Source organism: Mya arenaria, chromosome 7 (genome assembly GCF_026914265.1).
Source record: "Mya arenaria isolate MELC-2E11 chromosome 7, ASM2691426v1".
Classification (NCBI taxonomy): domain Eukaryota; kingdom Metazoa; phylum Mollusca; class Bivalvia; order Myida; family Myidae; genus Mya; species Mya arenaria.
In genome coordinates, this window is record NC_069128.1 from 59,571,406 (window position 1) to 59,587,269 (window position 15,864).

At 37.7% G+C, this 15,864-nt stretch overlaps 1 protein-coding gene across 2 annotated transcripts; it reads right to left on the reverse strand.

Annotated features, from left to right (window-relative positions):
• Positions 1-1,363: 1,363 nt before the first annotated feature.
• LOC128241700 (microspherule protein 1-like) lies at positions 1,364-15,582 on the reverse strand. 2 transcript variants are annotated; one of them, XM_052958738.1, is made up of 12 exons: positions 15,477-15,582; positions 10,909-11,299; positions 10,465-10,628; positions 9,959-10,039; positions 8,959-9,068; positions 7,658-7,766; positions 6,935-7,039; positions 4,621-4,731; positions 4,250-4,370; positions 3,715-3,797; positions 2,700-2,915; positions 1,364-2,237 (listed from the first exon to the last, which is right to left on the reverse strand). In XM_052958738.1, exons 2-12 carry the CDS (start codon positions 11,288-11,290, stop codon positions 2,148-2,150), a joined length of 1,572 nt encoding a protein of 523 aa, XP_052814698.1. In that variant the 5' UTR covers positions 11,291-11,299; positions 15,477-15,582; the 3' UTR covers positions 1,364-2,147. The 2 variants fall into 2 exon arrangements, with proteins under 2 accessions (XP_052814698.1, XP_052814699.1); XM_052958739.1 differs by having other exon boundaries at positions 15,505-15,559.
• Between the last annotated feature and the right edge of the window lie 282 nt (positions 15,583-15,864).

Genomic DNA, 15,864 nt, shown 5'->3' on the forward strand with positions numbered 1-15,864 from the left:
TTTCGTGTTTGAACAATCAGAATTAGGTTGTATTTGCCTAAAAACGTTTTTTCTTCTTCTTGAGATCAATACAAAACACATACAAACGTCATTGCCGTAAATATCATGAACCCTGTCGTACCAATGGCAATCCTGTTTTTTTTTTATTTCATCGCATTTTATTGCATATAAACAAGTTAGCATTTAACATCTTTCCAAGTAATCAGTACCGTGAACCTATATTGTAAGCAAAGAGAAAGGTCCTTTACGCCGATTGAACCCGAGATTTCATACATGTACCTGGGATACCCGGATGTCAGATGCACATTCTACCCATGAATCAGCCCAGGCTTTACAATAGTGTTCTGTTTTACTCACAACGAATTTGGTCATGCTCAAATTCTAACAAAGCGATGGTTTCAGACTGGGCAGTGTTACATGGTCTCCTATAACTATTGCAACTCTATTATAAAACAATAACTTTAGCAGGAGCGTAGCTAGCCCTCTATTCATGTGGATTTATAGTTGTGGTAGGGGTTTCGCGGGCATGACCCGTCGGAAAAATTTGAAAACCCTGACACAATCTGGTGTATTCCGGGCGTTCTGAGATGCTTAATTTAGTACTGGAAAATGGACATTTTTAGGATCATGAAGTCAAGTACGCATACTGAAACTTTGGCTCGCAAGACCCAGGTTGGGTTTCAGTCCCGGGTCTGAAACCCAACCTGGGTCTTGCGAGTTTGATTTGTAGTCACCAAGCGGGACAAGTGGGTTTTCTCCAGGAGCTCGGGTTTTCGTCACAGCACAAGACCACACCCTCGCGCAACATCGTTAACCAAGTTAAGTTTCAAAACAATATAACTAATTTTCAAAATGTTCATTATAATTAATTAAATTGAATAAACATTAAATCATTTTTTTTTAAATTAAATTAAATTAAAATGCTCGCAAACAATCTGAACATGAAGTGTGTCAGCAATGACAAAGCATTGTTTTCTATTTTATTTTCCATATATTTATGCATGTTACTTTATAACATACGTTCAATTTCAGAATTCATGAGATATACGGAACATATTTTTCATATTTAATCCATGTAAGTAAAAGTGGCCTAAACCAGACATGTGAAACTAGATAAATGGTAGCAGGTTAAAATGTATCCAAATTTAAATGTCTCCACCAGATAACACACTCTGTAATAGTGAACAAGAGCCCCACGGAGCAAACGCGCCAATGTTCGTCTGTCTGACTCAATTATTATTTAAAGCAGTGTTTTCATAAGATTCACCTGATGAGATTAGTGTGCCCATATACACTTGGTTTCGATCTTGAATGATTTGCCCTGTATCATGTTTGCTCTGATTTAACAAGTCATCAATACTGATATTGTTCACAATTTATTGTTCACATAATTAACTTATTGACTTAACATATTTTGAATTGAGACTGTTCTGTGATGGCCTTTTAATATTTTTGTATTTAAGTTATTTGCAATAATCTTATGCATGCATCATGCCAAGCTTGTGCATATTGTCTATGGCAACATGAAATTATTAAGAATATCATGGTATGGCCAAGATAAATTATTTTGATGCGGACAACAACATCAAGGCTCTCATAATAAAAAAAATGAAAAACAGGCAAGCTTGAACAAAGAAGCAGGACTATCAACTAATTTATCAATAATCAAAAGTTATCTTTGCTCACAGAGCATATTTAAGGTCATGTGTGACAATCACATACCAGCACCAGCTCACTCTTGTCCTCTAACCAAATAGTCCCTTGTCATGACTCTAGCACATAGAATTTTCTTCCTAATAGAATCACACAATCACTAGTTATGTAAGCCTTTAATGTTTTTTTTATTCATGCTTTAACAGATCATTGCACCTTGATGCTTTAGCACACCAGCCGTTTTCATGATCAATACAAATGTACATTTAACTCCAAGCCATTCACCCAAGTCAATAATAATACTTTCTTTCTTTTCAACAGGTGGCAGTCAACAGATCATGTAGGCAGAGGACATTCTAAACTTCATCTCATTGAGAATGGCAGTCACCAGTTCACACAGAGTGTGGCAGTCAACAGTTAATCTTAAGGTGTCAGTCAACTGCTCACAAAGAGTGTCACACTCCACAGTTTATCTTCAGCTGGCAGTGAACAGTTCAAGTGGAGGCTGGAATCTTCTGTGTGTCATTTCTGATGGAGTTGATGAGATCTTGGTTGATGAGGAAAATAAATCGGAGACAAGTAATCTGAAATACAGAAATTTTAATCAATTATCAATAATAATGCAAACACTAACGAGACAAGTGCCACGGAGTGAACACCAATTGTCGTTTGTTATTTTTTTTGCGCATAACTCAACAATTATTAATGTCAAGGCCAATTTCATGTCAATGATTTGAGACAGAGACGACCCAAAAGATACATGAAAAACAAAGATGAGCTAAAAAAAAAAGATTCTCTGTATGCCAAAACATCTATCACCTGTTTATGTAAAACCTGTCCCTTTAAGTCCTACCTGTCCCTTTAAGTCCTACTGTTCAAGATCTTATTGAAATTCTGAAACAAGCAAGTCCACCAAACAAGGATGATTCTAAGTAACAGGTCTGCCTCTGTCCGGAGATGCACTTTATCCCCCAAAACAAAATAACTATCAGCACTGGTTTGTACTTTCAACTAGGGCTCAACCCCTTTGACGCACTCCCACTCACCTCGACCACGGAGTTGTTGCTGAGTCTCTGCTTGTTTCCTGTCAGTATTGGTTTGCCATCAATGTAAATCGGCCGCTTTCCTTCATTAGCAATGTAAAAGTCTCCGTTACCGCGGAGTTTGATCATGCCCTGACGACGGGAGATTTTCCACGCAGGGCCTTCCAGAGAGAGGTCAACATCTATCTGGTTGTCTTTTGTGGCCCGACCCAGAGTTATCTGGCATAGATAAATATTTACAGATTCTGACATCGCCCTGCCTTTTAAATGTAATTTCATTGAAAGAAATATCTGCTCAAAAGGTAACATTCCTGCAATTTCTCCTTTTGTAATTATGTTAATAGTGATTTAATCATTATCTGAAGTCAAGTTGTTAATATTCTGTCAAAATCATTTTTTTTATAAAAATTGAAATATTTCTCCTGATGCTCTTAAAAATATATTTTAAGACTTTATGATTAACTAAAAAGATTTTTTTTCTACTTTCTATACATTTTCTTCTCTGCTTATGTTGTGATTCTTAACTAAATTTCTTTTAAGTATTTTCTTTCTAATCTTAAAGATTTTTTTTATCCAAAATATAATCTGTTTTAAGTTCTTCTGTGTACAACATTTCTGCAATGGGAGAATGGCATTGCTTTGTAGTTTAGGGCCTCAAGGGTGGTTTCAATATTGGTCTTAACTGGATCTAAGATTGATTTAGGGTATCGTATTGGTATGTTATAAATAACTAACCAATAAAGTGAATAAAGTCACTGATGTATAACCATAAATTTTACTTAAGTTCTATATTGAATACCACCCCAGCAGAATTTATGAAATGGGTCGATTGTCTTTGTGTTTTTTAAATTGAAAAACGGATGTGACAAAAAGAATCTGAGAAGAACAACAGCTTACTGAAAGTTAACATTGTCTTCCAGAATATTTGAAAGTTAACAATAACAATATTAACAATGTTGAGGTTTACAAGGTTTCAAACTTAAACATGAGTTCTGACCAATCACTATTATTGTCTTACCTCTCTAGACCGCATGAGATATCTGACAAGCCGACCTCGTAACACGGCCAGCGTCTGGTTGTCAAAGTCTGGCGGGCTGATGCCTGCAACATATACATATAAGTGACATAACTATAAGATTTTTGTTTCATTATTATAAAAAGGTGCCTGAGTTCTATTGAATTGGATGCTGAACTGGTAGATCATGATAAGATGGCCGAGTTACGAGGGGTATCTGATACTGTATAAATTTACAAGATTGGTGAGGTACCTTTTGTCACTTAAAGGAGCCCTGCTGAGTGAACAAAAACACTTTGTTTCTATCCAACAAGGTTTACTACTTGACAATAAAAATCAGAAGTTCTTTAATAATGACTAAAGCTTAGACAATACGTCAATATTTTTGTAATTATAAAACCCTGACAAACCTACAAAACAACCAGTAGCACTGTCTACCAGCATGTCATGCACATGTTTTCTCCCTTTCATAGTTATGAAATCTTTTTATGAATTACTTCAGTCACTTTTACAATAAGGTCAATAAGGTCCCTCTCACCTGTAACACTGTCGACAAGCACCTGCCATCGTGGTAACTCCTGTTCAAGGTTTCGTATCTCACGTTTGTTTTTCCTGTCAGCAACAGCCAGTTCCTGCTCCAGAATATCATCCTTCGCCTCCTGTGTGAGGGATAATTAATTAATTAATAATTGATTTCTAAATAATACTTGTTTAAATTAGACTTTAATAAACTTACAAAATTGCAAAATTCTAGTCAATATACTTATAAATTTGAAATAGCGTATAAATTGTATATAAACCAACTATCAAATAACTAAATAAAATCAACACTTTACTTTGAAGGCTTGTCATAAAAAATTGAAAACGTTTACCCATGAAGCACATGTACTTGATATGTAGTACTCTAACCTTAAGGTCTTCATCAGTAAGTAGGTCCTCAGCGTCTGAGAAGTTGAGGACATGATCTCCCCGTGGCATTGGCTGTATGGACTGGTCCGGTAGAAGATGATACTGCTTCATCTACAGAAGGGGAAATGTTAAAATTAATGAAGAAGTTGAGGACATGATCTCCCCGTGGCATTGGCTGTATGGACTGGTCCGGCAGAAGATGATACTGCTTCATCTACAGAGGGGGAAATGTTAAAATTAATGAAGAAGTTGAGGACATGATCTCCCCGTGGCATTGGCTGTATGGACTGGTCTGGTAGAAGATGATACTGCTTCATCTACAGAGGGGGAAATGTTAAAATTAATGAAGAAGTTGAGGATGTGATCTGCCCTTGGATTTATCAGGATGGACTGGTCCTGTAGAAGGCTATCCTATGTCATCTACAGAGGGAAAAATGTTATAGTTAATGAAGAAGTAAGTTGAAGACATGATTCCATACTGTGTTCATAAACCATAAAGGCAAGAAAAAATGTGAACAATATTGATATTTACATTTTCAATAATTGTTTACAACACTTAAAAATTAACAGTATCTTCTGCAATCAAGTATTTGCTATTAAAGATATGTAACCAACAACATGTGTTGGTATAGAAAAGCTGATATTTGTATCGTCATATCATTGGTTAAATGATGTCGCACTTATCCAATGGGAGCACAATTTTGAAATAAACAATGATGTTGTAACTCCTTGTGTGTTATACAACATGAACATCAAGTCATATCTATACAAAGGACTCTGCGAATGCAAGTATTTCTGCATGTTACAATCATGCAAATGTATGAATAATAACAGTAAATAGAATCTAAAAGCATTAATAAGAGCATGACGCAGTAAACTCCGCCATTTGTCTGTTGTTTTTGTAGTTACAAAAGGAGCATAACATAACAATTATTAAGCCAAAGTTATAGGCCTTACTGTGCCATTGTATATATGTCTGGCATTATGTGTACAAAGTTTCATTTGAATACCTTGAATAGTGGCCATTTTTTTTGCACATCGACAAGCCTTAGCCATAACAATTAATTTCAATGATAAGTGTTCAAGAAATAATACCCAAAGGAAAGGTTCAGTGTTCACCCAAGATACCTTCCCTTCAACCACTCACCAAAAGCCAGTGTGCGTGCAGGCACTTGGGTGTCCTGGTTGGGTGGTCACCCTAGATACCTTCCCTTCAACCACTCACCAAAAGCCAGTGTGCGTGCAGGCACTTGGGTGTCCTGGTTGGGTGGTCACCCTAGATACCTTCCCTTCAACCACTCACCAAAAGCCAGTGTGCGTGCAGGCACTTGGGTGTCCTGGTTGGGTGGTCACCCAAGATACCTTCCCTTCCACCACTCACCAAAAGCCAGTGTGCGTGCAGGCACTTGGGTGTCCTGGTTGGGTGGTCACCCTAGATACCTTCCCTTCAACCACTCACCAAAAGCCAGTGTGCGTGCAGGCACTTGGGTGTCCTGGTTGGGTGGTCACCCTAGATACCTTCCCTTCAACCACTCACCAAAAGCCAGTGTGCGTGCAGGCACTTGGGTGTCCTGGTTGGGTGGTCACCCTAGATACCTTCCCTTCAACCACTCACCAAAAGCCAGTGTGCGTGCAGGCACTTGGGTGTCCTGGTTGGGTGGTCACCCTAGATACCTTCCCTTCAACCACTCACCAAAAGCCAGTGTGCGTGCAGGCACTTGGGTGTCCTGGTTGGGTGGTCACCCTAGATACCTTCCCTTCAACCACTCACCAAAAGCCAGTGTGCGTGCAGGCACTTGGGTGTCCTGGTTGGGTGGTCACCCTAGATACCTTCCCTTCAACCACTCACCAAAAGCCAGTGTGCGTGCAGGCACTTGGGTGTCCTGGTTGGGTGGTCACCCTAGATACCTTCCCTTCAACCACTCACCAAAAGCCAGTGTGCGTGCAGGCACTTGGGTGTCCTGGTTGGGTGGTCACCCTAGATACCTTCCCTTCAACCACTCACCAAAAGCCAGTGTGCGTGCAGGCACTTGGGTGTCCTGGTTGGGTGGTCACCCTAGATACCTTCCCTCCCCCACTCACCAAAAGCCAGTGTGCGTGCAGGCACTTGGGTGTCCTGGTTGGGTGGTCACCCTAGATACCTTCCCTTCAACCACTCACCAAAAGCCAGTGTGCGTGCAGGCACTTGGGTGTCCTGGTTGGGTGGTCACCCTAGATACCTTCCCTCCCCCACTCACCAAAAGCCAGTGTGCGTGCAGGCACTTGGGTGTCCTGGTTGGGTGGTCACCCTAGATACCTTCCCTCCCCCACTTACCAAAAGCCAGTGTGCGTGCAGGCACTTGGGTGTCCTGGTTGGGTAGAACGTCTCAGCGTGTTGGTCCAGCAACTCCTTGAATGTCTCTAGGTTTGGCGTTGTTGTCTGGAATATCACATGAAGAGAAGATGTAAGATACATTTCCGAAATTGTATTCAGATATTCCGTCCGTCTTTAGCACAAATCATTTTTCTATCAAAGGCTCCATGACCTTGACCTCTGCCCTACTAACCTCAAACCCTGTTCGAAAACAAACTAAGCAAAACAAGCTCGTCAATCAGATTAAGTAAGCATGATCACAATGCCATTCACCATTAGAGAAACAAACAATTCAAAGAGTTTCCCTTAACACCGAGTGTGTTTCTAATGTTATGATTGAATTGGCTGACGAGGAACAGATACAAACTGTGCATGTATGGATGCTTTGAGCATGCATAAGACTGTCCCTATAGAAGTTAGTTTCAGGTTGATATGTAAAAGAAAATGCCTGATTAAACTTGATCGTCAAGCTATAGATGTTGCCCTACATGTATTTAGGCAGAGCAAAATCCACAATCATTCGATGCTTAAATTATAATAAATACATTTAAATGCTAAGTGTTAGATCATTGTCACTAGTATTGGATTATTATTTAAAATTGGTTTCCTTATAAATTTTCTTGAGGCTCTTGACTTATTCTTTAAAGAAAAAGAATCCTTCGATAACATGATACCAGTACATACCGAGGGTACGTTCCCCAGCAGCGTCTCCTCTGCCTTGCTGTAAAGGGCCTTAGCCTGGACTGTGGCCAGAACATCCGGGTGAAACTGCTTCATTGCCTGTACTGACAGTCTGCAGAATAACAAGGTACCTCAGTGGTTATGTCAGGCCTGACATTTTTTATTGAAATAATGGGACCCAACAAAATATCCAAAAAAGTTCACCAAAATTTGACTCAAAATTTAAAAACATAAACACATTTTTTTAAAACTCTTAACAGCTAGAACAGATAAGAATGCCATCTATGATTATTTTCTCCAAACTCAGCAGCTTAAAGGAAGCCATGCATTGTTTCTTTGTTTGTAACATACATGCACTATGGTTAATTCACAATTTTAGGCATTTTCAAAATTCTAAGCCCCTCACCCCATTTCCAAAAATGTGGGAGAAAAACCCAGAGTGTAATTGACCTTGTCAGACATATGTTTTTTGTCATTGTCAGCCTTTGATAGTGTGCAGGGATGTCACAGAAACATAACAAATACCCCCTGATGGGGCCTTATTTTCAGATTGTGAAACATTTATATAATGCTCTTAGTCTGTTCGTCTGTGAAATAGAGTTTTAAGATACAAATGTATACCAAATAATACAAATACTAAATTAGACTAAATAAATGAAAACAAATGTTCTGCCTTGTCAATTTCTCAAACAGAGCAAGGCCAGCAAACATTTTTCTTGTAAGCCTTTTCAATTGTATTGACCAAAGGGAGTTGTTGGGTAGGCTATACTAATTTCATCATCTCCCAATGCCAACCCTGCCACCTTCACATTCCTTATTTTCACAATTTCATCATCTCCCAATGCCAACCCTGCCACCTTCACATTCCTTATTTTCACAATTTCATCATCTCCCAATGCCAACCCTGCCACCTTCACATTTCTCACTTTCACTATTTCATCAACTTCCAATGCCAACCCTGCCACCTTCACATTCCTTACTCACAATTTCATCATCTCCCAATGCCAACCCTGCCACCTTCACATTCCTTACTCACAATTTCATCATCTCCCAATGCCAACCCTGCCACCTTCACATTCCTTACTTTCAAAATTACACCATCTCCCAATGCCAACCCTGCCACCTTCACATTCCTCACTTTCACAATTACATCATCTCCCAATGCCAATCCTGCCACCACCTTCACATGCCTCACTTTCACAATTACATCATCTCCAAATGCCAACCCTGCCACCTTCACATTTCTTACTCACAATGTCATCATCTCCCAATACCAACCCTGCCACCACCTTCAGATTCCTTACTTTGAAATGATGGGGTCATAGAGGAGACTGTACCAACGTTCCTGGATCTCCTTCAGGGTGAACTTGCAGGAGAACTTCACCCCCAGGTACACAGCAGTCAGGTCGTTTGTCTTAAAGACACAACATAACATGGGATTAAATGTTTTTCTGTCATAAAAGTTAATTTGATGTTAAGGAAAACTGTGATAATTGTAAAAAACGCTCAAAACACATTAACTTAGATAAATAATATCATTCAGTGAGAATTTGCATACAAATGCAGCAATAAACTTAACTCCCTTAAATGCCTATCTGTGTTAACTATATCAGTAAAATAGCATAATTTTTTTGATATCCAGTATCATGTTGAGTTTTGTTTATAAACACAAATAGGCGGCCAAGATGGATGCATGTTTATACACTGAATGAGAGGTGTAATAGGTCGTCTAAAAAGCTTCCTAATGTTATATTTTTTTCATTCTCTCAATGCATATGCCACTAGCATGATATGTGATCAGAAAATGATGTGATATGGATTTTCAATATGGCTTGAATATTTTAACAGTTGGATATGGATAAGGAAATTAAAATTATATAATAGGACTAAATCTGTGAACTTGATTTTCTGCCATTATGTTTTGAATAAAAAATATATTAAAATTTGTTCTACTGAATTCAAGCCAGTAGTTGTTTAGAAATAGCTCGACGGATTGGTCCTATATCATACTGTATTAAAATTAAAAGGGCCATGTTAAAAAATCAGTACGGAATGTGCTGATAATATGCACATCTCTTCTTGTAGATGAAGCTTCCCATATAGTTTCATATAATACGGGACAGTGATTGGCAAAATGATGGACGGACAAAAGGATGAAGCGGCGACTATTTGCTAACCCGAATTAATTTGGGAAAGCATAATAATCTTACTGTCTGCCGCCATGCATATTATAAGTATTATGTACATATACCTTGTTTGTCATAAAGGTATGAGTAAAATAAACCAGGTTTGACTTGACATTACCTGTTGAACAGCTGTGATGAGGGCAAGGTCATCTGTAGGTTTCCAGCGCCCGAGATCCTTGGTGGAGGCCGGGGGAGGGGGCTGGAATTAATAGGGGTTACTTTAAGGAGGTTCCAGGTTTGAACTAAAAGGAGCTTAACTCAGTGGCTTCCCTACAAAAATAACTTAATGGTGCCGACATAAACTGCTCTGATCCATGTAGTTTCTATTGTTATATGTAACCATATTTAATCCTTTTACAATCTTGACATGCCTTCAAATTTTGATGGCTTAAAATAAAACCAGAATGCTTTTGAAGTTCTGAAAATGTTAAAGTTTGTTCATACAAAAATGGACATAATAAGATTCATACAACTTAGAAATAGATAAAAAAGTGAAGTAAATGTAATGTTCATTTAACTCCTATAGAATACAGAATGATGGGTCAAAACAAAATAGGTTCTATAACTTTAATGTCACTTAAAACTTTTTCTCTTTCACCCCTTGGGTCACCATCCTGCACCTACCCGCATTTTCTGTTTTTTGGACTTGTTGCGTGAGCGTGAGGTTTTGCAGACTTTCCCTGTGCTAGGCCTCTTGCGGGGCTCAACCGGGGGCGCAACCGTCCCAACCTCTTTCTTCACTATCTCACGTACTGGCCTCTCCGGCTCCACATAGATGGGGCCGGAACCTGCACCAGTAAAATAGGTCTCAATTCCTACATCAGTACATGCATTATAAACCAGACTAGGTCAATGAACATAAACATTTAACTAACACACATTAAGCAACTCGACTCTGCATAAAAGAATCAACCCATAATACATATAGTCAAGTCATTAAGATTGTTGAATATTCATATATGTAGCCAACCACCAAACTACATATACCATCCAATGTTAAAACTTTTAAAATATGACCGTAGTACATTACATGATATAATGACAAACCAATTTCAAAAGAAATCTTACATTTCCTGTCCCTTGTGGGTCGTTCCTGTTTTAGGAGGCTGGACTCTACCACTTCATCATCAAACCTCTTCCGCTTGATTGACCGCTTTGAACTCCGCCTCTCGTTGGAACCGTAAAGGTCTGGAGTGGGCTGGTACCTCGTTGAGTGGGGAACACTGCTGGCTGCTATGCCAACTCCTCGCATTGCCATGGAAACACTGTGTGATTTAGTCACATTATAGGCAGTGTTTGCTGTCACTAAAGGTGTGCTTGTTGCTAGGGGGAAACTGGTTGTCAGGGACTCAGAGGTAGCCATAGTAACAGGTGACTGTGCGGCAGCCATATCCATGGTGACAGGGGTAGATGGAGAGGGTCCCAAGTTTTGAACAGATATGTCTGTCATTTGAAGATTCTATAAAGAACAATAATTATAATAATTTTAATACTGATACTCATTATAAAAGTAATCATGATCATAGAAACGGAAAACAAGGGGCCCATTTGGGCCTATGCTCTACTAGCATGGCTCTTTTAAGCGATGCACTGAAGTGAACCCATGTTCAATGGGAAGCAATCAGTGAACCATATGTTTCAAAGGGAGTCATACACTACAATAATACACAACTCTCTGTACAAAGCTGTCTCGCTTTGCATTTCAAAGGCCATAATCCTTTCATACCTGGGCGCATCTGGCTGGTTTTTGAGAGGAACCAAACTCTCATATATCTTACTACTATATTTATATATTTATTTAGATACAATTAAAACCATAATCCAGTCATACATGGGCAGATCTGGCTGGTTTTTAACAGGAACTGAGGAAAAAACTGAAAACTTTGTCGCCTTCACAAGCAACCATTTACAAACACATGGATGACGGACAACAAACAATTGCATAAGCTCTTCTGGCCTTTATGCTGGCTACCGTTAATTTTGTCAGAATAATTTTATGCTATAGGGGTTTATTCAAACAACAAAGAACTAAATATGGTATTCAAATGGTATTTTTGTTATTTTCATGATTATTTGATGTGTAAATGATAATTTTATGAAGAATTAATGATAAAGGATGCTTTTTAAATAAAAGAATAACAAAAATTAACAGAAATCAGGACTTGATTTAAGCATGACCAACCAACTTTGTTACACATTTTTGCGATATGGCAATTAATTAATGGCACATCAGACCAGAACAGTCTAGTGATGTGTGAATGTTAAGAACGATGGGATATTTTGACATTCCTACAAGTACTTAAAGGTTACACCAGATTGGCACCTAAAAAAGTTTTTTCTGTAACGAATCTCAGGACAATTATTTAATAAAATGTTTTACTCTTTGATATTATAATTGTAAAAAAAAAATTGCAAGAATGTAAATAAAAAAGTTGGAGACCGGGTTTGTACCGATGTCGCCAAATTGCAGTCCAGTTTTGTATCCACTGTGCTACGAAGGCTTTAATATGCAAAACAAGAGGCCCAAAAGGGCCTATGCTCTACTGGCATGACTTTTGTGGTCATATCAAGTCAGAGCATGTATGTATGGGTAAAAGGCAACAGACATATAGTTTATGTTTTGTGTTTGGGTTACCTGAAAACGTAGCACGTTCAATATCTGAGCCCAGAAAGTATTGTAAGCAGATTAGTTGCATGAACTATTTTAATATGTGCCAAGTAAAAGTCATCTGACAAAAAAAAATGCTTTCAAAACTGTACTCATAGTAAAAATTTCTGTAGTTTTAAAAGTTAAAAAAAGTTGGTCAAAAGGTCAAAGTCAAGGGCATCCTAGGACAACATTGATCAATTTGAACAAACATTCACAATCAATTGTGCTGAGATGGAAGCACAAACACACAAACAGATTTTCAAACCTTTCCAGATTAATGTGAAAACCTGTGAACCCTGGGTGTGGCCAGTAATGACACCAGGTGCATAACTTAAACATTCATAACCAATTTTGTTAAGATGAATGCGCAAACTACAGAACTTAAAGCTAAATAATGGCCTTTGGGCTTTCAACAAGAACAAGGCAGTGTAATTCGCAAAATCAACTGCAGAATTGTCTCTCAAAATCCTAGACTTGTCTCCCTTAACTCTAGACTTGAATTTACATGTACATGTAAACTTGGCTAAAAATAGAATTCGCTCATGCAGACCTGGCTAAAAATAGAAAGCATTTCTTTAAAACTTTCATGGCCCATAATCTAGGCATTCATGGGCGGATCTGGCTGGTTTTCGAAAGGAAACGAGCTCTAATGGATATCTAGATACTGTACAAGTTTCTTCGAGATACAATCAAAACTGAAGACTGTATCGTGTTCACAACCAATTGTTTACACAATAGCATTTTTTTATACTATCAAGGGCCATAATCTAGGCATGCATGGGCGGATCTGGCTGGTTTTCGAAAGGAACCCAGCTCCAATGGATATATAGATATTATACAAGTTTCATCGAGATACAATCAAATCTGAAGACTGTATCGTGTTCACAAGCAATTGTTTACAGACGCACGGATGCACATACTACGTACACATTACCATCGCATAAGCTCTTCTGGCCTTTGGCCAGTAGAGCTAAAAAACCATGTTCAGTTATCATAAAACACTTACATGTGTGGATTATTTGTCAAGTATTCCAATATCTGTAAATCTGGGACAAATCTGACAGGTTGTGTATATGTATAAAACGGTATTTGTGACCCAGATATATTTATGTGAAAAAAACTTATGACTTATTCATTCCAGTTTAGATCACGGTCAAGTAAATATGGGTAGTTGTTTCGTCAACATATTTTTACAGTTCGTCAACCTAATTATAAGTAGCAATTAATGAAACTATTATGTCAAAATTATTAGGTGTGAGCAAACACCAATTTACAAAGAAAGGAATAATTAAGTAAACCATTTTATTTAATATTTTACCTTTTGAAGTGTATGTTGACAAACGAAGTGTGTGAAAACGTTTATTACTCAAAACTGTTTTTACATATTTCTTATTTAAAATCACATTGTTAATAAATGAAGAAATCTTGGTGTTTAAATCTTTTTAATAAATATAAACAGTATAGCATATATATTTTTAACACAAACAATATCAAAAGTTAACAGTTATTTATGTGACATTAATAAACACAAAATTTGACACATCATTAACACAACAATCTTAATATATTTATTTATTTATTTATGTGACATATGCATTTTTTTCACTTACAGTCAGATTATAAAATTCATGGACATATATATAACAAAAAAATTAATGCGCATGAGTTAGATTCTGATTTGTCAGGTCATCGTTGTGTACATCGTCTGATGGAGTCTGTCCCAGCGATGTTGCTGATAGTCTGAAGTAGTTGGGTGCTGTTGAGCTTGTCCTCCTGGTAGCGGTCCCAGGCGACACACTGACACGTACGGTTAATTGGGTCATCAAATGTTTAAGCTACTTGGTTTCGCATAAATGTGTGAAATAGTTCTAAACAATTAAGTTGACGAAACCGCTTATAGGTGTGACAAAACATCTTGGCAATTTACTATATAGAACATGTGTGATGAACTGGAGAGTCGACTAGTCCAAATAATTGTACGTTGACAGATTTTTTTTAGATTTTTGATATGGCAAATCCTTCAAGTACAAATTGTTTAGTATCAAAAGTGGGTAGTTGTTCCGATCAGGATTCCGGGTTAAAGCATATAGCGTCTATAAAATATCATAAGAACAAGAATTATTACCCGATAATGTTAATTAATATTAGTTCCGTACACAAAAAATAAATATCCAACTTATAATTATGAGTTTGACGGCTTTTCTTCATTTCATTCTGTCAAATCATAACGATATATACATGACGGGCACCTGCAAGGCTTCAGGGCACAGTTTTAAATCGCTCGGAACATTTCGGCCATGGCCGAGTTGCTACGATTGTGTAACGAGGTCTATCTCGAAGCTTTGTCGGAGGAGGCCGAGTTATTACGATTGTATCGAGTTGTTCCCCTTCGCATAATTGTTTTCTGTGTCAGTCAACTTTCGTTTTATTGGAAAGGTAAACAACTTGTTTTAATGCATTAAATGCTTGTTTAGTGCAAAATAACATTTCACTTACATGGATAAATATGAATATAACTCTTTATGATCAATTTCAACCATAAAATACTTCATTTTAAACAATTTCAATATTTTTAAAACACCCCCGTTTTTTGCACATTCCCGTTTAGACGTTAGGGATTGGAAGAATCCCGTATAACACGTTTATTATTTTAGACTAGAGAGTCGACGAAACTCTGTAATTAATACTAAACAATTTTGTCATTATTATTCAACATCATTGATGCAGAATATACCTATACATTTTTTCGCCCAGTGTAAAATGGTAGAGAGTTGTAGCTTTACAGGGACACATAAGAAATGTCAAAATAATAAGAAAGTATCCCTGATTGTAGCTTGACATATGGGGAAGACATAGGGGTAACAATAGACTAGAGGATGCTCCGAGTTACATCGTGGGTTAGTTCTCTAGAGTTCTGGCTTGTGTGTTGATAGAAAGCATTTAAAAAATGATCAAACGAACCATTATAATATAAAACGTTACATACAAAATGTAGTTATTTGAACAGAAAGTACCCATCAAACAGCGATATGAAAATAAAATGTTATTATTTCGACCAACGTCGCCATTGTTGATACAGTAAAACATTATTTCATCATCGTCATCGGAATGGTTAGTAAATATAAACATCGAATAAACATCATCATCATCATCATCATCATCACCACCACCACCACCACCATCATCATCATCACCACCACCACCACCACCACCACCACCACCATCATCATCATCAACATCATCATCATCATCATCATCATCATCATCATCATCATCATCATCATCATCATCATCATCATCATCATCATCACCACCACCACCACCACCACCACCACCATTACCATTTTTTATCTAATCTGTGTCACTGTGGTCAT

Bases quoted from the DNA above. Each gene is read 5' to 3' on its own strand.
- LOC128241700 (XM_052958738.1), bottom strand. From the start codon at position 11,290: ATGACAGACATATCTGTTCAAAACTTGGGACCCTCTCCATCTACCCCT. The intron at 10,629-10,908 runs GTAAGATTTCTT...TTACTGGTGCAG, and splicing joins ACCCACAAGGGACAGGAAAT to GTTCCGGCCCCATCTATGTG. The intron at 4,371-4,620 runs GTTAGAGTACTA...TCCCTCACACAG, and splicing joins TTACTGATGAAGACCTTAAG to GAGGCGAAGGATGATATTCT.